At 42.7% G+C, this 23,667-nt stretch overlaps 1 protein-coding gene across 1 annotated transcript; it reads left to right on the top strand.

Moving 5' to 3' along the window:
• Positions 1–1,721: 1,721 nt before the first annotated feature.
• On the top strand, positions 1,722–23,318 carry nat16 (N-acetyltransferase 16). The gene is made up of 5 exons (XM_029760589.1): positions 1,722–1,970; positions 15,561–15,784; positions 17,883–18,107; positions 18,375–18,644; positions 18,951–23,318. Exons 2-5 carry the CDS (start codon positions 15,569–15,571, stop codon positions 19,281–19,283), a joined length of 1,044 nt encoding a protein of 347 aa, XP_029616449.1. The 5' UTR covers positions 1,722–1,970; positions 15,561–15,568; the 3' UTR covers positions 19,284–23,318.
• The last annotated feature ends 349 nt before the right edge of the window (positions 23,319–23,667 follow it).

Here is a 23,667-nt window from a genome sequence, read left to right as displayed (position 1 = left end):
CCAGCTCTAGGAAGAGTCTTTGGGGTTCCAAACTTCTTCCATTTAAGAATGATGGAGGCTACTGTGTTCTTGGGGACCTTCAATGCTGCAGAAATGTTTTGGTACCCTTTCCCAGATCTAGTTTTAATACATTTGCAAAAATTCTAAAAACCTGTTTTTGCTTTGTCATTATGGGGTATTGTGTGTAGATTGCTGAGAAAATAATCATATTTAGTCCAGTTTAGAATAAGACTGTAATGTAACTAAATGTGGAAAAAGTCAAGGGGTCTGAATACTTTCCGAAGGCACTGTATATTTGAAACAAGTAGGTTATTTTATAATACACACATAACTAAGTTCACAATATTGCCCTTTCTTTATCTGGCTTGTTAATATATGTCATTTAGCAGACCCTTTTATCCTAAGCGTGCATACATTTTATGTATGGGTGGTCCCATACATAAACTTCTGTCATCTTCGGACAAATTAAATGTATTCATTTGGGACATTGAAACTAAAGCCAGCATGTTTTTTTGCTTCACCAAAACTGGTGTCTAACCCTTTGGCCACTTGACACAATCAAGACTGTACTCAAAAGATTGCCCTCCACTGTGTGAGGTTGAATGCTCAATCAAACTGAGCCAGATCTGAATGACACAGTTATTTACCTGGAATTAATCATAGAATCAGTAAAAATGCAATTAAAATGTTATCTGGAGTTGGATTATATTTAGGCCTAGATTGTATCTATTGTATCTAACTTCATGATATTATTCTTATTTCCTTTTCTTTGCAATAATGTTTCCAAGCATATTTAATACGCAATGGAATAGAAGAAATCGGATCCATGAAAAGGGTGCTGTGACTCAACACAATCTATTGTCTGAGTATCAGGCGTATGTCCAACAATTGTTTCCACTCAGTACACCCTCCCCGAAAGGCAGCACCTGAGGAGAGAAGCTGGTTTCTCCATCCTTTGTCCCTCCTCCCGTCACGAATGCTGTTTAAATAGCGGGTGATTGATAAAAAGACAATCAGATTAAATTAACTACATTTTTCAGAGAGAAAACCTGTAAATCGGTCCAATTTGAACGGAACAGCAAGTTTTTTTTAAATACAGTAAATGAGGCTGAATGAACAGTTTCGCTGCCAGACAAGGCTCCGCTGATAGCCAGGTGTAGCAGTGGTAAGGTGATGGTACTGCTGTTGGGACTCTGCTGTTGGGACAACTTGTGGGCACAGTTTGTCACCGTTATAATGCCATTAATGTATTATTTACTGTAGTGTTGTGTAGTGGCTTTGCTGGCATGCATCTAAAAAAAAGTTTTTGTTTGCCCCACCCAGATTTACATGGTAAACTCGCCACTGCACAGAACCACAAATCATTTGAAAACAAATCCAATTTTGATAAACTCCCATATCTATTTTGTGAAACACCACAGTGTACCATCACAGCAGCAAGATTTGTGACATGTTGCCTTTCATACTTCAACTATTTGCATATTTTTTTATAACACTGTACACAGCCGGTAATATAACATTTGAAATGTCTCTATTCTTTTGAAACTTTTGTGAGTGTAATAAGCTATTTACTTTTAATTTCCGATTGTTTATTTCACTTTTGTTTATTATGTATTCCACTTGGTTTGACAATGTCAACTTGTTTCCCATGCCAATAAAGAGAGAGAGAGAGAGAGAGAGAGAGAGATATTGATGGGTGGTTGGGTGGGTGATATTTTGGTGATGATGGTAGGCAGGGGTTAGGATAGCCTAGCCTACTACGAGGAGAGAGAGCCGAGCATGCAGGGTTTGTAGGAGGGGCCTAAACGGTCATCTCTTATATTGAAAACTCGAGCCGGTGGCTGGGATAATTCATATTTTATCCTGAATTTGAACAGTAGCCGCTGTGACCATCCATCCACCTCTTGCACCTGGCAATACACCTGCCGTTACCGACAACACTTGCACGAGACCTCCGGGCTTCACTAACGGTAAGAGGGAATTAATACATTTCACCGGCAGTGGCAGACATTTGGAGCACATCGGTGAGCATAGTCAAGTTTATCGATCACTCACGATAACGGTATCCATCCATGATCGATCATTATGATTTTGGAATATTTGTTGTCATATTTTAAATAATATTTTATTTCTAGGCCAAATTATGTTTTCATAGAAGGCAACGTATAGGCTACATGTGATCGGGTATTCTGCATTGCCTTTCTATCTTGTCTCTGTAGCCTACCTAAACCTTTTCTCATATTCCCGACCCGATTATTCCACTATCCCCATCCTATTCTTATCGGCCATTTTGTGTGGCCAAATTTAAGGAATTTACCCGAGAGACTGAGTTACAGCGGAGGGGATGGTAATGATAAAGCAATGAAACGATGTGTAGACTACCCCGAAACTAGTCCATAGGCTACAATGCCGGTTTTATAGTCTACTGTGGGCCTATAGCATTATGGAATTGTGTGTCTGTCTGTATGTACTATAGTATAGGCAATGCGGATGAATGATGCCGATAGCCTATCTAATCGAATATGGACATGATCAAAGATTCATCCAATCACCGTTGAGGATGCAATCCTGGCGCTGTCACCACCATCACCCTCAGCCGGATATAATAAATGAATATAGTAATATGAAACAATAAAGATAACAAACATATGTTTATCAGATATCACCTTTCGGCATCACTTTTGCGATATATTCATTTGTTAGGCTATATCCAAAGATAGGCTATGCAGTTGCAGTCAGTATGGAATGCTGAAAGCCTCTGGAAAAGGAGTCGCATACATTTAGGCATAAAGGACAGATAGATGAGCGGTTGGAAGCGGGGGATTTAGGGGGCATGAGATGGCAAGCTACGATGAATTATTCCTTTATTCACAACATAGGCAATGTTGCATAAATACGCATCTGCGGCCGCGATGCTATGGCAGCTATGAGGGAGCTGCTGAGCGGTGCGCGCGCCTCCGGTATGTGTACGTACAGCACGTGCTTGGATAGAGTCGTGACAGCTAGAATTCTTATGTTATCTATATGTTGGTGCACGTGTGGCGCAATTTAGGTTATAGGCTATTTCTCCGAATTTAGCTATAACAGCAATTCCTGTAATTCTAGGTATAGGTTTAACTTGACATGTAAAGCAAATACAGTATGTATAAGCACACATGCTATGCATGCATTCTAGGCAATGGTTATTTCCCAGCCTGTGACAGTTCCACCGTGATCCGTGTGTGCGGTTAGTTCGTGATTTATTCAAAGCCTGTTCTATTTTTCCACATTCCGTCTGGGTTGGGAAACTCGCTCACATTCGGCACGAGGAGCTGTGGGAGAGAGACTTCTAACCAACCTGCCCATACAGTGCGCGGTGCCGTGCGCCAAAGAGCGCGTGTGCGTGCGCTCGCGTTTTTGCTCCTCTCTTCGGGAATGAAGAGGGAATGCATGCATACTTTGTGATCTGATTCCACTTGGCAGTTTGGAATGAAAGAGGGGAGACATGACAGTGTACTCATGATTAGATGTATCAAGAGACAGTTGAAGAGGAAGAAAGATGGGAAAGCACGACATTGAGTGGAGCAGATTCAGGACATCATGGCCTGCAAACGGTTTAACCTTTTATAGATATACAGACAGTTCTCTCTTTCTTATCCTACTCTTTGATTTCTGGTCTGTCTGTCTCTAGCTCTCATGCGTTCTCTCTCTCTTTCACTGTCTCTCTGTGTCTCTCACTCTTCTCACTCTAGATAGATTTGGGATGGAGTGAAGTGAGTGTCGCAGCATTTTCAAAGGACATGCTGGAAGGACTTGCGGTGCGTCCCACATGACACCCTGTTCCCTATGTAGTGCACTACTTTTGACTAGGGTCTGTAGGGTTCTGGTCAAAAGGAGGGAAATACATAAGGAAAAGGTTGCCATTAGGGACACAGCCTGTGAGATTAATGAGTGTATAGGCGCTACTGCGGGGGGTGGGGGGGTGGGGGGGGGTTGCACCATTGTCCCGCTTGAGCAGTTATATGTTTTATCATGAATGGCTGTCGTGGAAATTCAGTACTGAGAGAAACTTGTTCATTTTTTTCAAACAATCCTCTTTGTTTAATATCGATTAAATATTGCAATAATGAGGCTGGTTGACCCCCCACTCTTGAGTGTTGGACTGAGTAACCTAACCCTTACACAAATGCAGAGTCCTGTATATAGCTGACACTAAGAATGCTTCATTGTGGTTGGTTCAACCACTTCATGCAGACCAAGGAGCATCATAAGCCACTCTGGGTTCATCCTGTCGTTATCCGCACGGGGGAGTGGTCTTAACCCCACCCTGGCTTAGTTTCCCAGATGCAAGGATGATTTAGAGACGATGAGGAATTGTTCTAAACTCCTGGCTATCTCTATCTCGGTTACACCCACCACATCTTGTCTATGTAATGCAGTCTTTAACTCATCTGTCAGCTCAAGCCATCTCTAGTGACCATACGCCCAGATTAGCTGCAGGGAACTAGAGTGGAGACCATAACTAACAGACACTAGTAGGACAGAAATGTCCTTTTCTATCACAGGGCTCAGTGTGCGAATTACAGGGGGGTGGGGGTGGTCTCTTCCCTAAATGCAACAACAGTCAAACTTTGGGGGGTCTCTAAATAATGCTAATTTAACCATTCTCCTTTTTGTTTGAAATGCAATTTACCTGGGCATGAAAATGAAAGCTTATTCAAAATGAAACGAAGACCCCCACCCATCTGTCACGGTTTAAACCATTTATTGGCTGTTTGGATGCTGGAATTATTTTGGAGTGGATGAATATGCACAGGTAGCCTGCTTTTTGAAGTGATTTGTTTGACAATCCGATGAAAACATCATGACTGGTTGTGTTCATGCCACATTAAAAGGTCATTCTTTTTTGCCTTTAAATTTCATGTCTTTTACTATCAGTCCCATAAAAAAATTACACACTTAGGAGGTACTATGAAAAGTTAGAGCCCCCCCACCCACGCACACACACAAACAAACACCCCCCCACCCCTCTGCATCCGCTCTCCTTTTTATCCATTCACCCCTCATTCCTTCTATACACACACATGCACACACACGTGGCCACAGCACACACACACCCTATACGCTCTATACACACTCATTTGATCCCCCCCTCCCCCATCACATTCATCAACCCCCCCAACCCTCCTCCCTCCCTCCCCTCCCTCCCATCCCTCTTAACCCAAAAGCAATTCTGGTGAAGTTAATTTATTCAGACTCACTGAGGTGCCCTCTATACCCACACAGGACTGAGTACCGACCATGCAGTTTATAAAGGCTTAACAACACAACCGCACGCACGCACGCACACACACACACAGACACATTTTGGGGCGGCAGGTAGCCTAGTGGTTAGAGTGTTGGGCCAGTAACCGAAAGGTTGCTAGATCGAATCCCCGAGCTGATAAAGAAAAAATCTGTCGTTCTGCACCTGAACAAGGCAGTTAACCCACTGTTCCCCGGTAGGCTGTCATTGTAAATAAGAATTTGTTCTTAACTGACTTGCCTAGTTAAATAAAAAAAGTAGTTGGTTGAAGTTCCTCATGTATTGCCTACACACTGATCCGAGATAAGTTCTGTGTTTTTCCACCCTAACGGTTAAGGTTAGGAGTGAGGGAGGTTAAGCTGATCCTAGATCTGTGTGGATTGGCTAACTCTCTTACCGGAGTGAGTGACAGATAGAGTTATGGAAAGGTAAGAGTGTTGATGAGTTCAGTGCAACAGCGTCATCATCAGCTATTCAGTCTTAAAAGTCTGTTGCTGCATTTGCTTGCTTGTGATGCTGACATTATTGTGATGCCGATCTGGGTCTTGTTCATTCGGCACAAAACGGAAGAAAACAGACTGAAACAGGTAGGGACCTGTACTTTTCCAATATGAGATGTTCATTTCATTTTCATTGCGTGTCCTAATGATCATGGTGATGCATGCCAGGGCATTTGTCCTGTGTCACCCACATCAGTATAATGGACCTCAAGGGAAACAGACTCATGCCTTCATCATTCACAACAGGATGAGAATAGCATGTTTGTTTCATAAGTGTTTTCTAAGATGTTTTCTTTAACATAGAGATATGAAAAAGGTTAATGTTTTGGTCGCACGCTGTAATTTTCTACTATCCCATTCCCAGCGCATTGCATCAAACGGATGCCCGTTTTTGTTTAGGTTTATCAAATCAAATGTTATTTGTCACGTTAGTGTGTTAGTGTTTGCTTGGTCCAGCGCAGCTCCAGTAAAATGTATGTCTATATTTCTGCAGCTCTAGAATTATGTGCGTCTACATTTCTGCAGTTCTAGTATGATGTACAGGTAACTGCCAAAATAAAGGAAACACTTGAGTAAATGAGGAATACAAGGTATGTTTAAAGTAGGTGCTTTCACACAGGTGTGGTTCCTGAGTTAATTAAGCAATTAAAACATCCCATCATGCTTAGGGTCATGTAAGAAAATGCCCAGTTGCTCATTATTCTTCGTACCATGGCTAGAAGAAGAGATCTCAGTGACTTTGGAAGATGGGTCTCAAAGGAGGATAGAGGGTTTAAAGGGTGTGTGAGTGTGTGTCTCAGTCACCAGGTCTCAACCCAATTGAACACTTATGGGAGATTCTGGAGTGGCGCCTGAGAAATCCAGCAAATTATAGAATTTCTCGTGGAAGAATGGTGTCGTATCCCTCCAAAAGAGTTCCAGACAAGGCGCATTGAAGCTGTTCTGGCGGCTGGTGGTGGCTCAATTCCCTATTAAGACCCTTTATGTTAGTGTTTCCTTTATTTTGGAAGTTATCTGTATGTTCATATTACTGCAGTTCTACTAGTCTGATCTAATATGTCTATATCAGTGGTTCCCAACCTTTTCTGTTCCGGGGACCACCAAAAACCTTCAAAAGCTGTTGAGGACCACCATCCACGGAGACGCACAATCTTTTAAGCATTAAATATATTTGCGATCAAATTTAGTCAATTTCAGCATTAAATGTAACAAATGAAAGGCCTATTATTATTATAAACAATTTATATTTTGAAAAATAATGTAAAATTGCTTACAATGCCATTAATACTCCCAAATATTATTGTTTTTGGATGTTTTTTATTTTATATATATATAAAAATATATATAAAAGAATTTGCAGACCAGCTGGACCATGTGTAGAAAAAGCACTGTTCTAAGTATGATCTAATACATATATATTTTCTGCAGGATGTACATTTCTATTTCTGCAGCTCTAGAAGGATTTCCAAACCTAACCCAAGGATATTGTATGTAATTCTCCTTTACAAAATGTATATAACCAGAGAGATGGGAAGAGGAAATTAGCCTTTTGAAATTATGCAATGTAAAACTGCCATATATCAGGATAGGAAGTTTGGCATTTTGACAAAAATTGTAGGACGAGAGACAGATAGAGAGACAGAGAGAGAGAGAAAGAGAGAGAGAGAAAGAGAGAAAGAGAGAGAGAGAGAGCAGGACATTAGAGAATGAGACATTTATATAAACAAGGAGACGTTCTGTAAAATGATGGGCTGATGAAGATGGGAGTAAAAAGAGGGCGAGTGGGAGATTTATACAAACGAGAGGAGGTACTGTACTCATGCTTGATGATGATGCCCTCAGACAACTGTTAAAACAGGCCACATATGGCATTTTGCATTACATGTAAACGTCATGTTCCATAGCGTGTGTGACGTCCTCTAGCGCAAAAATCATCTAACTTAGACTGATTAGAAGCTGCCCATAGGCACATATCTAGGATCAGCTCAGGCAATCCCAATCCTAACCCTAACCATTATAGGGGCAATGTCAAAACCGACTTCAGATCAGCTGCTCTGGGAGGGAAATACTGTACAGGGGAAATACAGTGTATAAATACGTCATGGGATTTTACCACAGAAAGTTATGTAAACACACAAGCATAAGCACATGGACTAGATCCAGAGGGAAGGAGTCAGAGGAAAGAGACAAAGAGCGAGGGAGAGAAAGGGAGAGAGAGAGGGAGGGAGAGGGGATGAGGCTGCTGCCACGTGCGTTTGTTGTGTGTGTGTGTGTGTATGTGTTCGTGACAAAGAATGATAGAAAGAGATAGAGGCTACTACCCTCACGTTGCACTGCCTATCGTGACGTATTTACAAAGACAAACCCGAACTGACACCAGGGGGTTACCCTTTTACAATCACCTTGAAACACTGCAGCAAAGAGCCTTCTTTAATGTAGCCTAATTCAGGAACCGCGACTGATGTTCAGTATCTGCTTTGTGAAAATGAAACGTAATCTCCAGTTGTAGATTGTGTTGATGTGTTCTCCCTATTCAGATGAGAGGACGGAGAATTGTATCGCGCCAATGCAAAATGATCACGCGCACGCGCACGTCTCGTGTGCTTGACGATGATGGGACGTATCGACGTGGCATTTTACCTCACACGGATCGGCAGACACTGCTCGCTGAATAAATCATCCAAGATTAGAAGTGTGTTTGTCTGTGTGTGTGTGTGTGTGTGTGTGTGTGTGTGTGTGTGTGTGTGTGTGTGTGTGTGTGTGTGTGAGAGTGAGTGTGAAAGAGAGAGAGAGAGAAATATAGAGAATCCTCAATCTTACCCCGTAAGGTCTTCAAGATAGAGAACAAGGAAAGTCATAGGTGAGTATTTGATCCAGAAATAGATGATGTGAAGAGTGTTATGTGTAATAGGTTAATTAAAAGGTGTGATCTGTAATTTCTTCGTCCCCTAAAGGTGGGATCTGTCGTTTCTTTGTCCCTTGTGTGGCCCACGGGATAAAATTGACAAAATCAAATGGAAATCTCAAACTCCCCCACACACGCACACACACAGTCACACACACACAGTCACACACACACCACGCACCTGAGTTATAGGATAGGTTATTGCGTTGATATTGGACTTACACTGCAATAGCGTGAAGTACTGAGGTCACACTTATTGCATACTACTCTTTGTTTTGTTTTGGCTCTCTAAAACTCGTAATAACTTGGCCTGCAGGCCTGTCGCTCCAATCCTCTGTGTTTAGTAAAAGAGTGAGGACAGTAGCGCGTGTGTGTGTGATGATGTGTCTGACAGTGTGTGTGTGTGCATGTGTGCAAGTATGTGCTTGTGTGTGTGTGTGTGTGTGTGTGTGTGTGTGTGTGTGTGTGTGTGTGTGTGTGTGTGTGTGTGTGTGTGTGTGTGTGTAGTCAAGAGCATCATCATCACAACACTGTGACAGCAGCACTGTATAGCCTAAATCCTCCTCTTCGCTGTCATCCTCTGTTGACATGTGATCCAGTTTTGTCAGAGTCACTGCTGTTTCAAATGGATAGGAAGAAAGAGATTTTCAGGGCAAATGGATTTTACTTTATTCAATGCTTTCTTATTCTATTCTATTCTATTCTATTCTATCCTATTCCATCCTTTTCTATCCTATTCTATTCTATCCTATCATATTCCATTCTATCCTATCCTATTCTATTCTATTCTATCCTATTCCATCCTTTTCTATCCTATTCTATCCTATCATTTTCCATCCTATTCTATCCTATCCTATTCTATCCTATTCCATCCTATTCTATTCATCCTATTCTATTCTATCCTATTCCATCCTTTTCTATCCTATTCTATCCTATCCCATCCTATTCTATCCTATTCCATCCTTTTCTATCCTATTCTATTCCATTCTATTGTCCTATTCCATCCTATTATTTTCTATCCTATTCTATCCTATCCTATCCTATTCCATCCTATTCCATCATATTCTATCCCATTCCATCCTATTCTGTCCTATTCCATTATATCCTATTCTTTCCTTTCCTATTCCATCCTATTCTATTTCATCCTATTCTATTCTATCCTATTTCATCCTATTCTATCCTATTCTATCCTATTTTATTCTATCCTATTCTATCCTATTCTATTCTATCCTATTTTATTCTATATTGTTGTGAAATTGTTAGATATTACTGTTAGATGTTACTGCACTGTTAGAGCTAGAAACACAAGCATTTCACTACACCTGCAGTAACGTCTGCTAAACACGTGTATGTGACAAATACAATTTGATTTGATTTGACACACTGTTTCTAAGAGTTGGGAAGGAAGAAGAAATGGATTCCAATCTATTTCATTTATTGCATATAGGCTTACTGTATACATTATGTGGTTTGAACATACACTATATATACAAAAGTATGTGGACACCCCTTCAAATGAGTGAATTTGGCGATTTCAGCCACACCCGTTGCTGACAGGTGTATACAATTGAGCACATAGTCATGCAATCTCCATAGACAAACATTGGCAGTAGAATGGCCTTACTGAAGAGCTCAGACTTTCAATGTGGCACCGTCATAGGATGCCACCTTTCCAACAAGTCAGTTCATCAAATTTCTGCCCTGCTAGAGCTGCCCCGGTCAACTGTAAGTGCTGTTATTGTGAAGTGGAGCAACAACGGCTGAGCCACACAAGCTCACAGAAAGGGACCGCCGAGTGCTGAAGCGCGTAAAAATCGACGGTTCTTGGTTGCAATACTCACTACCGAGTTCCAAACTGCCTCTGGAAGCAGCAAGCCTAAGATCACCATACGCAGTGCCAAGCGTCGGCTGGAGTGTTGTAAATTTCACCACCATTGGACTCTGGAGCAGTGGAAACACGTTCTCTGGAGTGATGAATCACGCTGCACCATCTGGCAGTCCAACGGACATATCTGGGTTCGGCGGATGCCAGGAGAACGCTACCTATCCGAATGCATAGTTCCAACTGTAAAGTTTGATGGAGGAGGAATAATGGTCTGGGGCTGTTTTTCATGGTTCGGGCTAGGCCCCTTAGTTCCAGTGAAGGGAAATCTTAACACTACAACATACAATTAATTACATTCTAGACGATTCTGTGCTTCCAACTTTGTGGCAACAGTTTGGGGAAGGCCCTTTCCTGTTTCAGCATGACAATGCCCCCGTTCACAAAGCGAGGTCCATACGGAAATGGTTTGTCGAGATCGGTGTGGAAGAACTTGACTGGCTTGTGCAGAGCCCTGACCTCAACCCCATCAAACACCTTTGGGATGAATTGGAACGCCGGCCTCAAGCCAGGCCTAATTGCCCAACATCAGTGACCAACCTCATTAATGCTGTTGTGGCAGAACGGAAGCAAGTCCCCACAGCAATGTTCCAACATCTAGTGGGAAGCCTTCCCAGAAGAGTGGAGTCTGTTGTAGTGGCAAAGGGGGGACCAACTCCATATTAATGACCATGATTTTGGAATGAGACGTTCAACAAGCAGGTGTCCACATACTTTTGGTCATGTAGTGTGTCACTTGGTTCCTCTTTGTTTCAGTATGTTTGCTTGCCTGCCAACCAAACGTCAGCAAGAACATCATGCAGAAACAACCTTCCTGTCCTCTCTTCTCCTCCTTACACCATGCAACTCTGACAGGCTTTTGTGTTTCTGTAATGGACAGGTGTCTGTTTACACTCTTAGAAAAAAGGGTTCCATAAGGGTTCTTCGGCTGTCCCCATAGGAGAACCGTTTTTGGTTCCAGGTTTGGTTCAGGTTCCATGTAGAACCCTATGTGGAAAGGGTTTTTATATGGAACCCAAAAGGGTTCTACCTGGAACCAAAAAGGGTTCTCCCATGGTGCCAGCTGGAAGAACCCTTGTAGGTTCTAGATAGTACGTTTTGTTCTAAGAGTGCATCTGTGTAGTAATTGTCTTTCTGATGTGATATCTAATTTCACTGAGGAGGTTGACAGACAGAAAAGCGAGTGAAGATTTAACGCGGGTCGTAGACAGTGGTGTGTGTGTGTGTGCGCGGTGCGCGCGTATGTGGACGGTCGATTGATTGGAAGGGCGCTGCTGAGGTGTTTATTGATGTCATGCTAAAGTTCACGCGGCAGTTAGTGATTCATTGTGTGTGTGGTTTGTGTGTGTGTGTGTGTGACACTGTCACTGCCCCCCCCCACCCCCCCATCCCCCTCCTCCCCCAGTGAGTTTATGGCACCATGCCTATGCATGCCAGTTGATGGAAAAGTACCAGTTAGAGACAGGGAGAGTGTTAGGTCTGGTGGGGCCAGACAGTGTTTTCTCTGTCCCAGGCAGGCGGCCTCCCTCCCTCCCCTCCCCAAGCCCAGACACATCTCCCATCGACAGATTATCGGAAATGTCTGGCCCTGCTTCACTGCTTCAGCTAGAAGCCTCATTCCCCCTGGGGCCAACTAACACTAACTGTCCATGCATGCATGGGACAGAGAACACACACACAGATGGAGACAGAGATACACTCTTACACATAGAAATACACCAAAATAATTGTATGAAAATGTATGCACTCACTACTGTAAGTCACTCTCGATACGAGTGTCTGCTAAATGACTAAAATGTAAATGTAAAATGTACACACATATTACACACGGACGGAGAAACACAAACACATGGACACACACACACACACACACACACGGATACATACACACATGGACACACACACAGGCTTTAACCACTCAATAACCTCTGCACCTTTCCGGAATCCCTTTCCAACGACCTGAGCCCTCCTCTTCTCTCGCTCGTTTCGCCCCATTCTTTTCCCAAGCTCAGAAAAATGTGATTGTTTTCCGAGTGAGCCAGTGTTTTCCGAGGAATCCAGGGAAGCGGGTGAGGGGGAATTACCGAAGGGATTAGGGGGATAGGGGGTTGGCAGAGGGGGGCGCGCCACAGGGACGGATGCCAGTCGCCTCTCTCTGTGCCACATACAAACTGTTGCCAAACTGGACAGGCAAACTGGGCTGGGGTCCTGGCGATGACCAGAAATCACATTAGTGCCGTCTGTGTGGTTAGGGGTTGTGTTGTCTGTGTTTTTCCTGACCAAGACCCCGTCCACTCTGGTCAAAACATTGGGATGTGATAGTAAGTGAAGAGGTTATGGTTGTGTAGACTGCCTGACCAAGACCCTTTGAGGTTGATGTGTTTTGAAGCTACTTACTCTGTCTGACCAATGCCCATTGATGATAAAGTTGACCCATTGATGTGAATTACAGGGATATGGTTGAAGTGTCGTGAAGCATAAAGTATACAGGCATCTAAACAGTGTATGGGTGTAATATGAATTGCCAGGACTGTAATGGGGAAATGTAAGATCACTAAAGTTGCATGTATTTGTATATATGCATATATTTATATAGTATTATACAGGGCGCATTTGGAAAAGAGACCTAGGTCTCAATAACATGAAGGACAAAAAAGGTCAAAAAAAGGTACAAAAATAAAAAGGTTAAAAAAACAATAATAATAATATTTAGTTTAGAGTGATTAACACAATGTTTAGCATATTCATATATGATGTACTACACATGATTTCCAGTGTTCTATTTGTGACACTCAAGGTGCGGGTTGATGGTCACTAGACTTCACACTGAATGTTATGGATTATTTTAATATCTGTTGATAGTGATTGACGCCAGACTGCGAATACAACAGTGAATAATCAGTGTGTCCTCGGTCCTTGTACCTCCAGTCTGGCATCAATCACTATCAACAGACATGAGAATAATCCCATAACATTCAGTATCAAGTCTAGTGACCATCATCCAGCACCTTGAGTGTCACAAACAGAACACTGGAAATCATGTGTATTACATTGGGGTGACAGGTAGCCTAGTGGTTAGAGCATTGGGCCTGTAACCGAAAGGTTGCTAGATTGAATCCCCAAGCTGGCAAGGTAAAAATCTGTTGTTCTACCCCTGAACAAGGCGGTTGACCCACTGTTCCTATGCCGTCATTGGAAATAAGAATTTGTTCTTAACTGACTTGCCTACTTAAGTAAAGGTTAAATGGAAAATATACAGTTTATTAGGTACACCCATCTAGTACTGGGTCAGCCTCCAGAACAGCCTGAATTCTTCAGGGAATGGAAATGTTGCTCAATTGGTATCAAGGGACCTAACGTGTGCCAGGAAACCATTACACCGCCTGTACCATTGACACTAGGCAGGATGGAGCCATAGACTCATGCTGCTTTTGCCAAATCCTGACTCTGCCATCAGCATGGCACAACCCGTTGTGGTCGTCTGCTGCAATAGCCCATCCGTGACAATGACAGACAAATTGTGGGTTCCAAGATGCCATTCTGCACACCACTGTTGTACTGTGCCGTTATTTGCCTGTTTGTGGCCCCGCTGTTACTGTAGCTTGCACGATTCTTTCCATTCTCCTTCGACCTCTCATCAAAGAGCTGTTTTCACCCAAAGGATTGCCGCTGACTGGATGTTTTTTGTTTGTCGCACCATTCTCGGTAAATCCTAGAAAGACACTGTTGTGCGTGAAAAGCCCAGAAAAGCCCAGTCCATTTCTGAGATTCTGGAACCGGCACGCCTGGCACCGACGATCATACCACTCTTAAAGTCACTTAAGGTCACTCGTTTTGCCCATTCTAACGTTCAATCGAACGGTAACTAAATGCGTCTATGCCTGTCTGCCTGCTTTATATAGAAAGTCACGGCCACGTGACTCACTGTCTGTAGGAGCGAACCACTGAGTGAATAAATATGCTAAACATTGTGTTATTCACTCTAAACTACATTTCCCCATTCAATTGGGTATTTGTCATCTTACTTTTTGAAGGATACTTTGTGTACCTAGCAGCTTTGGAGAAATGCTGGATGTGAGTTCTGCAGCATATTTCCCTTCTGTCGAACCTGCTGTTCAGTATTTCTCCTTAAAGGCCCAATGCAGCTATTTTTATTGCAATATCAAATTATTTTTGGGTAACAATTAAGTACCTTACTATAATAGTTTTCCATTAAAATTGTCAAAAAGAAACACAAAATCGCTTTTTAGCGATTTTATTGGCCTATTAGCTAATTTATCACCTGATGATGTCATCATGCAAGCCGAAACTCCACCCATGCAAAACCTGCGGATTAGAAGGTCATGTGTAGATTGTATTTTCAACCAGCAACAATCAGGAAATAACACAGACAAAAATGTGTCACACTTTTACAGTGTAAGTTTCATAAGCTGTTGTACAATATGATACAAAACAGAATTTTGACTGCACTGGCCCTTTAAGATTGGATGTTATTTATCTATTTATCTCTAGAGTATATACTGCAGCTTTACTTTACTGGAGTTAAATCAGATCACATTCTCAATTACAGCAACGGATGTGCTTCCTGTCCATTTGCTTTATAGGCCTGCTCCTGGTCCCTAATTCGATTTTTGCACTCTCTCGCCCTTTCTCTTTCTCCCTCTTCCTGATCTCTATTGATCTCTCTCCCTCACTCCCTCCTCTCATTCTCTTTATATCAATCTATCTCCCTCCAATCCCTTCTCTTTCACTCCTTCACTATTTCTACCCGATCTCTTCATTTGTCTATTCCTCTCTCTCTTATTTGACCTTTTCCACCCTTCTCTCTCACTCTCTCACTCTCCTACTCACTTTTCTCTTCTTCTTCTCTTCCTCTACTTTCTCCAATATTCTTTCCTCTCCTCCATTCCCCCTTTATCACTCCCTTCCTCTGGCCTTCCTCCCTCCCCATCCCATCTCTCCCCCTCCATCCCTTCTTCCTGTCTCCAGCTGTAAAGATGAAGATTGAGAACAGCCTGCCCCGCCCCCAGCTCCCTGAGACCCCTCCCCAGACGGGCCTCCAGTTCACCGTGGCAACAGAGGAGGACTTTGAAGAGATCATGGCGATGAGCCAGGACATCTATGGAGGGCTGGACTACCTGCCGACCCGCTACACCGCCTGGCTGTCCGAGTCCAACCGCACCGTCATACTGGCCCGCAAGCAGGGAAAAGTGGTGAGAAAAGGTTATAAAGTGTGTCATAAGCATGTTGTTATAAAGATGTTATTAAGGTGTTGTAAGAGTGTTAGGAATGCTACCAGGCCTAGCAACAGGAGACCAACTGTACCGTTGTACTGGAGTGCAAACAGGGCAAAGTGGTGAGAAAATGCTATAAACGGTGTTATAAGCTGTCATAAGGGTAATATAAACATGTCATAGCTTGTTTATAAGGGGGTTATTAAGCTGTAAAAAGGACCGTATAAGGAACTACAAGTACCTGCCCACCCACTACACTGCCTGGCTGTTCGAGACCAACTACACTGTCATACTGATGCTTCGCAAACAAGCAGGGCAAAGTGGTGTGAGGAGTTACAAGAGTCTTCAAGGGTGATACCAGAGAAAAATAATCCATGTTAGAGTCTTAAAGGAACCCTGGAGATTAGGAGTGGCCTACTTTGGAACCATTGAGAGTTGAAGTTGAAGTCAGAAGTTTACATACACTCAGGTTGGAGTCATTAAAACTTGTTTTTCAACCACTCTACAAATGTCTTGTTAACAAACTATAGTTTTGGCAAGTCGGTTAGGACATCTACTTTGTGCATGACACAAGTAATTTTTCCAACAATTGTTTACAGACAGATTATTTCACTTATAATTCACTGTATCACAATTCCAGTGGGTCAGAAGTTTACATACACTAAGTTGACTGTGCCTTTAAACAGCTTGGAAAATTGCAGAAAATTATGTCATGGCTGTATAAGCTTCTGATAGGCTAATTGACATCGTTTGAGTCAATTGGAGGTGTACCTGTGGATGTATTTCAAGGCCTACCTTCAAACTCAGTGCCTCTTTTCTTGACATCATGGGAAAATCAAAAGAAATCAGCCAAGACCTCAAAAAGAAAATTGTAGACCTCCACAAGTCTGGTTCATCCTTGGGAGCAATTTTCAAACGCCTGAAGGTACCGCGTTCATCAGTACAAACAATAGTACGCAAGTATCAACACCATGGGACCACGTAGCCGTCATACCGCTCAGGAAGGAGACACGTTCTGTCTCCTAGAGATAAACGTACTTTGGAGCGAAAAGTGCAAATCAATCCCAGAACAACAGCAAAGGACCTTGTGAAGATGCTGGAGAAAACAGGTACAAAAGTTTTATATCCACAGTAAAACGAGTCCTATATCGATATAATCTGAAAGGCCGCTCCGCAAGGAAGAAGCCACTGCTCCAAAATGTCCTCTGATCTGATGAAACAAAAATAGAACTGTTTGGCCATAATGACCATTGTTATGTTTGGAGGAAAAAGGGGGAGGCTTGTAAGCCGAAGAGCACCATCCCAACCGTGAAGCACGGGGGTGTCAGCATCATGTTTTGGGGGTGCTTTGCTGCAGGAGGGACTGATACACTTCACAAAAGAGATGGCATCATGTGGGAAGGAAAATTATTTGGATATATTGAAGCAACATCTCAATACATCAGTCAGGAAGTTAAAGCTTGGTCGCAAATGGGTCTTCCAAATGGGCAATGACCCCAATCATACTTCCAAAGTTGTGGCAAAATGGCTTAAGGACAACAAAGTCAAGGTATTGGAGTGGCCATCACAAAGCCCTCACCTCAATCCTATAGAAAATTTGTGGGCAGAACTGAAAAAGCGTGTGTGAGCAAGGAGGCCTACAAACCTGACTCAGTTACACCAGCTCTGTCAGGAGGAATGGACCAAAATTCACCCAACTTATTGTGGGAAGCTTGTGGAAGGCTACCCAAAACGTTTGACCCAAGTTAAACAATTTAAAGGCAATGCTACCAAATTCTAGTTGAGTGTATGTAAACTTCTGACCCAATGGGAATGTGATGAAATAAATAAAAGCTGAAATAAATAATTCTCTCTACTATTATTTTGACATTTCACATTCTTAAAATAAACTGGTTATCCTAACTGACCTAAAACAGGGAATTTGTACTAGGGTTAAATGTCAGGAATTGTGAAACTGAGTTTAAATGTATTTGGCTAAGGTGTATGTAAAGTTCAGACTTCAACTGTATATTACCTAGAAATAACAAGAAAATTACAGATATCCTTTATCCCGCCGTTCCCCCCCCCCCCCCACCAGATTGCCCTGGAGTCAGTGTGTGTGATAGATGACGGTGACACCATGCTGGTGGAGGGGTTACGTGTGGCCCCCCAGGAGAGGGGGAAGGGCGTGGCAGGGGTGCTTCTGCGGTTCTGCTCTCAGCTGGTCAAGTCCAAGTGGCCTGAGGTGAAGGTGACCAGGCTGACCCGCGATGACCAGCTGGGGCCCAAGGACTTTCAGAAGTACCGCCTCATCACCAAACAGGTAGGTATTGGTTAATTGGTTAATTTGTTGCTTGCTTGATTGGTTAATTGATTGATTCGTATTGTAAGCCTTCCAAATTTCCAACATTTTCCAAGTTATTTCTAGTCGTCCTATTTCTGACTAGAAACCATTATAACTGTAGTCCACTTGTGTCAGGAAATCATGTTCTACCAAAATTACAGATTTCCCCTTTCACAACAGTCTATTAACCAACCATACAACCTTCTCTTTACCCTACGTCCTTTCACCACTGCCTCTCTCCAAAAGGGCATCCTGCTAGTTCGCTTCAATGCCGAAGACCTCAAGCTCCGGCTCTCCGAACTGGGGCTGCATGTGACCCTCCCTCCCTCCTCTGAGGGTACCCCCCAGGGTTCTGACACCCCCCTGGTTCCCCCGGTCCTTCTGGACCTCAACGAGGCCCACCAGATGTTCCTCAACTCTGGCCTGATGTCTGACGTACTCCCTAACGCTACCATCGTCCAGGACTGGCAGCCGTTCAAGCCCCTACCCAGCAACATGGCCATTCTTCTCAAGAAGGTAAAATATTATATCATAATGAGGACCTCAATGGAAATAAGTTGGTTGACTTTATCGTGTTTAGGGTTGCAAAATTCCTGTAACTTTCCCCAAATTCCAATGTTTCCCAGAAATCTCGGTTGGAAGACCTCGGAATCAGGAGAAAATAAGCATCTCTTAAACTTGGGAAAGTTACCCTAATTTTGAAACCCAAACGTTTTTAAAATCCTTGAATATTTTCAATGTATTGCTCTACTCCCATGGCTGAAGCAACTCTATACGTATTTCACATCTCTCAAATAAAATGAATTCATTCGTTCATTCAAGGACATCGACTGGATGGTGGACGACCGCGACGTCCCCGCCGTGGCCAGCCTCTGCACCCACCCCTTCCGGGTGCCCGGAGGTCCTTACCGAGTTGGTGACGACACGTACTACCTCAACATCGACGTGTTCGGCAAGGACATAGGCCTGGTGCTCCAGCAGTTCCTGAGTCACCTCCGGCGCCACACAGCCACCCTGAAGGGGTACGTCATGTGCCAGATGTTTCTGTATCCTCCCATGTGGAAACCCATGGTCGAATTCTGTCGCCAGACACTGAAGGTGGAGCTGGTGAAGGAATACACAGAGCAGTGCGTGGTCGAGTCGGATGTCATGTAGCTGGCAGAAGAGGAAGGAGGAAGAGGAAGAGGAGAAACAATATGAAGGAGAAAAAAAAACAGGAAAAGTTGACAAATTCAGAAAATGTTTCAGAGACCCAACGAATGAACAAACCACGTTCTCTTCAGAAAATGAAATGGAATTGTTCCCAAAGAAACTTCGGGAACAATTAGCAACAACCTCCCTAAGCAAGTCTATAGTGAAACAACTTAGAAGCAGCATTAGATTTGCAATATGTTTGATATTAACACTACCGCTAACAAAAATAGTTTAGGAAAAAAGGCAGTTATTCGAAATACCTTTGACAAATTAGTTTCAATTAATTTCTCAGTCTTTTACCATTCGGTCATCGCAAAAATCTAACTCTTAACAACAGGAGTAACTTTATGCTAACGTTACTCCTTTAAAAAAATAGAAAATGCAAGCTAGTTTAGGGTATGTCATGCCGTTTAATCCTTTTTTTTGTAAATATGAAGTATAAATATGTACACATTCTGAATTGCAAATAAGTCTGCACAACTCTTGAGGCACTTTATTAAACCATATGAGCTGTTGTGCTAAAGTGCGAGTGATGAAGTGAGGAAGAGAGGAGTCGGGTTACTTTTAGAGATAACTGAATTTAACTGATTTAGAACGCATCACTCCCATCCATAGTAATGGTAGAAATCCTTTTGGACTTATTCTATCTAACACCTTAATCCCCAAATACTGTCGAACAAACAATAGCCCTTCAGTGAATCTTACAGAGCATTTGCACGCTTATAATTCACACTAAATGGCTGAAACGGAACAGCTAGAAACACACTTAGCTCATAAACACTAAAACATGGCCAGTTCATTTTTAAAACAATTTAGTTGTCTTCGTTGTTTTTTTAACAGTCACTCAGTTGTTTTATTTCTAAGCACTTGACCATATTGCTAATTTATTGCTACTTTTCCACATGTACTTGAATGCATCAGTAGTATGTAAAGAGGTAATATATTAACAGCAGAAGCTTTCTGGAGGCTTTCTTATAACAATGTGCAATCTAAGCTCACTCTATAGTAGATTGCTAACAGTGTGAAAAAGGTAGATGTAAAGACTCAAACAATTGAACTAATATAGTTGAGATTGACTTAACATTAACAACATTGTTCAGTAGCTAGAGAAATATTTCAACGGTAAACGTCGCCATCACAAATATTATCTGACAACCTTCGTAAAGGTTGAATTCTAGTCCCTCATGGTTGTTGAAAACATCAACATAGATGCTACAGTCACTCTAAGACACTTCATATCCACTCTACGAAGCTCCATAGCCACCCTAAGAAGCTTCATAAGCTTTGGCATGTGGTAAGAGCTCAGCAAAGCAAATGGGACACCGTTTGCTCTCAAAGGTCTCAAAACCACTCGACAAAGCTTCATAGCCACTCTACTAAGCTTTATAAGCTTTTGGCTCTTTGCTCTTGAACGTTCCCTTTAAGAAGTGATGCTTTTGACATGACGTAGCACTGAACGAGCCTACATTGCAACCCCCAAATTGAGACTGAAGCCATCTAAAACCACTACAGAAGAGAGACTGGCCATTCTATGGACTCTCCAACCTGCCCTCGTTGTAAAAGGGACCTTGTTGTAAGGGACGAATTGGACGGCGGAAGAGAATATCTTTTTCCATTTTTTTGGTACATTGACCCTTGTCTGGACACCCCATCTGTCATCCTCCTGTCTTCCCGAAACGAAAGGTTAAACGCACTCACACATGATGAATGAAGGATTGGACTGGATCGATATCGGACGATAGATGGACAAGATGCCTGGAGAAAGTGGAATGAAGAATGAAGCAAATGTCATACCGGATTCCATATTCGTCAAAGAAAAACAGAAACAACAAAACAATACTTTGTAAAGGCTGATGATGATTTTCTCAGTTCTTTGAGAAGCACTTTCTATTTTTTTCACCCATTGAAGAGGCAAAGCTGGACTGACTCCCCTTTTTTTCTGCAGCTAGTTGTGAGGAAGAGGAAGATAAAGATTTTAGCAACCTGAATCCAGTGGAGAAGAGAAGAAGAGAAGTAGTACACAAGAAATCCTACATAGATGTATTTTTAACAAGATTGGCATTCACATTCTAGCCCATTTACATCTACCCAATTCATACACTCCACCCCCACCCGTCTCTAAAGTCTTACCCCTACCCCACATACGAAATCCCACATGAAACCCCCCCCAGACAAATCATTTCTGAGAAATTCTCCATGATATGGGAAGGTAGACCTTTTCCTCACAATCAAGAACAACCCCTCTCTCATTCTCTCGCTCTTCATGAATAGATTCAAGACCAATTTAAAGCCACTGAGTTTAAAACATCATTATGTAGATTATCTCCAGCTCTTGGCTGGTCAAAGGTAAGGGGCCCTGGTTGTACTGTCATATCCATGCTGGCCATCTGGTGTATGTAAATGGCCTTGGAGAGCCTGCTTTCCTGCTGCTAGTGTGTGAACAGAGGACCAGATGATGGGGGGTTTAACTGTTCATGAAACTTAAGTAAAAACGTTATTAACCTAATATAAACCTTACTTGGCGTCTGGTTCATAAAAACCTATTCAGAAAACCACCTAGTTAATTGTGGCTTCGTAGGATACACAAGCGAGTAATACTTTTTAGTTGGTGTTGGACATTCATGAATAGAGATCAGTGTATTTACAGGAAAGTCATTGAGATGGGAGCAGAGGAGCTAATCTGTCTCTCTTTTAAGACAGAATAGTATATCCCTGTTTGACCTTTGAAAAGGATCCTCTTTTCTCTCCAGTCCAGTCCACACCCCATAGTCTGCCTGTCGGTCTGTCTGCACAACTGGCAAATGGAAAGCAGTCCTACCGTTCCTTCCTGGTCTCCGTAGTAACGGAGCTTTCGGTCCTTAAAAGTCATCCGAGTGTTAGTGAGGAGTGCGATATAGCTATCTTATAATAACACAGTGTCATGGTAGTTTGATGGTGGTGGACGTTGCATGGTCTCAGATAGACCGTGTTGTATTGTATAGCCTATATACCCTGCAAAGTCCACAGACCCACTGATCCAATGGCTTTCCAAGACCATGTGGCTAAATTGGATACTACAGCACGGTCCGAGGATACGACAGGGAAGGATGTATTTGGTTGGGTGAACGCGCTAGGTAAACTTACTGTATCTGATATGATACACGCGCACGCACACACACGCATCAGATCCATACGAAAGGAAATGTCACCTTCCCAAAAACTACCCCCTCAGGCCCCCATCACACCCATGCAATCTATTGCCCAAATGCCCACTTACCCCCACGACAACATGTCCTAATCTATGTTGTATCTACTACCACAGGGACAAGGTTGTTGTCATACAAACTGCCTCCGTCCCCAACATACCCACCCAGGAAAGACTGTCTATACCCATGTTCTCCATCTCCACTTTGACTATACAAACGGTTGTCTGGTGAATTGGTGGTTTGTCTGTGTCGTCTAGTATATTTCTATATATTTTGACCTACAGATATGTGCACAGTATTTCCGAGAGGATGTGGGATTCAGTAGGTATATTTTGTCTTGGTACTTATTTGATTATTTGTAAAGGTATGTTGGGTTGTGTGTTTGAGGGAAAGCTCGAAGACAAAGTTTGGTAGAGATCCAAAGAGACTGGATTGGTTCTACACCGCTTCAAAATGAATTTGTCTACCATCAGAACATTCAGATTGATCAAAAGACTATAGCAGATAGTCCAAGCACTCTGATTTATCCTTGCACTCAGAGATATTCTCTAGAGAAGTACAAGTCATCCACTGTTCTGAAACATTCTAAACAAACTCTCCTCCCTCCCTTGTCCCCCAGAGCACACAATCACAGCAAAGAGAATGAATGGTGTTTTAACCAACAGCCTTGGAAATAGACATGGTCTATCTTTTTAGGGTTTCCTAAAGCACTGTGTAGTAGTATGTGACATGCACTTTACATGTGAAAGCTACTGTATGGATATGTACTAAACCAAGTGGAGGGTACTTCATACTCTAACCATCCCTGATAGCGCTGGTTTTGATTCTTTTTTCTTTTTTTTATACAATGAGGTTACTGTTACTGTGCTACCACTGAGTCGGATCTCGGTCTAATGATGGTAAAGTAAGCATTTTGTTCAGCCGATTCATTCGCCCTCTGCCGCTGTGATTCTGTTGGGGAGGGCAGCAGGGCAGCGAATGAAACGGGGGTCTGTTCAAAATGATTGATGGAGTGTTGGGAATGGAATGGAAAGATGGACGGAACACTCGATAGTGTTCTGTTTTCTGTCTCGCTGTCATCGTCGTCAACGGCGATGTTAATCAGCCATGGTTACAATCGCCTCGGTTACGCGACTCAGAGCAAAGATAAGATCTCCGTT

The sequence above is a fragment of the Salmo trutta genome, chromosome 8 (genome assembly GCF_901001165.1).
Source record: "Salmo trutta chromosome 8, fSalTru1.1, whole genome shotgun sequence".
Lineage (NCBI taxonomy): Eukaryota > Metazoa > Chordata > Actinopteri > Salmoniformes > Salmonidae > Salmo > Salmo trutta.
This window is presented reverse-complemented; position numbering and strand designations above follow the sequence as displayed.

Excerpts from the sequence above, each read along its gene's own strand:
- nat16 (XM_029760589.1), top strand. The coding sequence starts at position 15,569 with ATGAAGATTGAGAACAGCCTGCCCCGCCCCCAGCTCCCTGAGACCCCT. Across the intron at positions 15,785-17,882 it reads CCCGCAAGCAGGGAAAAGTG|ATTGCCCTGGAGTCAGTGTG; the intron begins GTGAGAAAAGGT and ends CCCCCCCACCAG. Across the intron at positions 18,108-18,374 it reads ACCGCCTCATCACCAAACAG|GGCATCCTGCTAGTTCGCTT; the intron begins GTAGGTATTGGT and ends TCTCTCCAAAAG.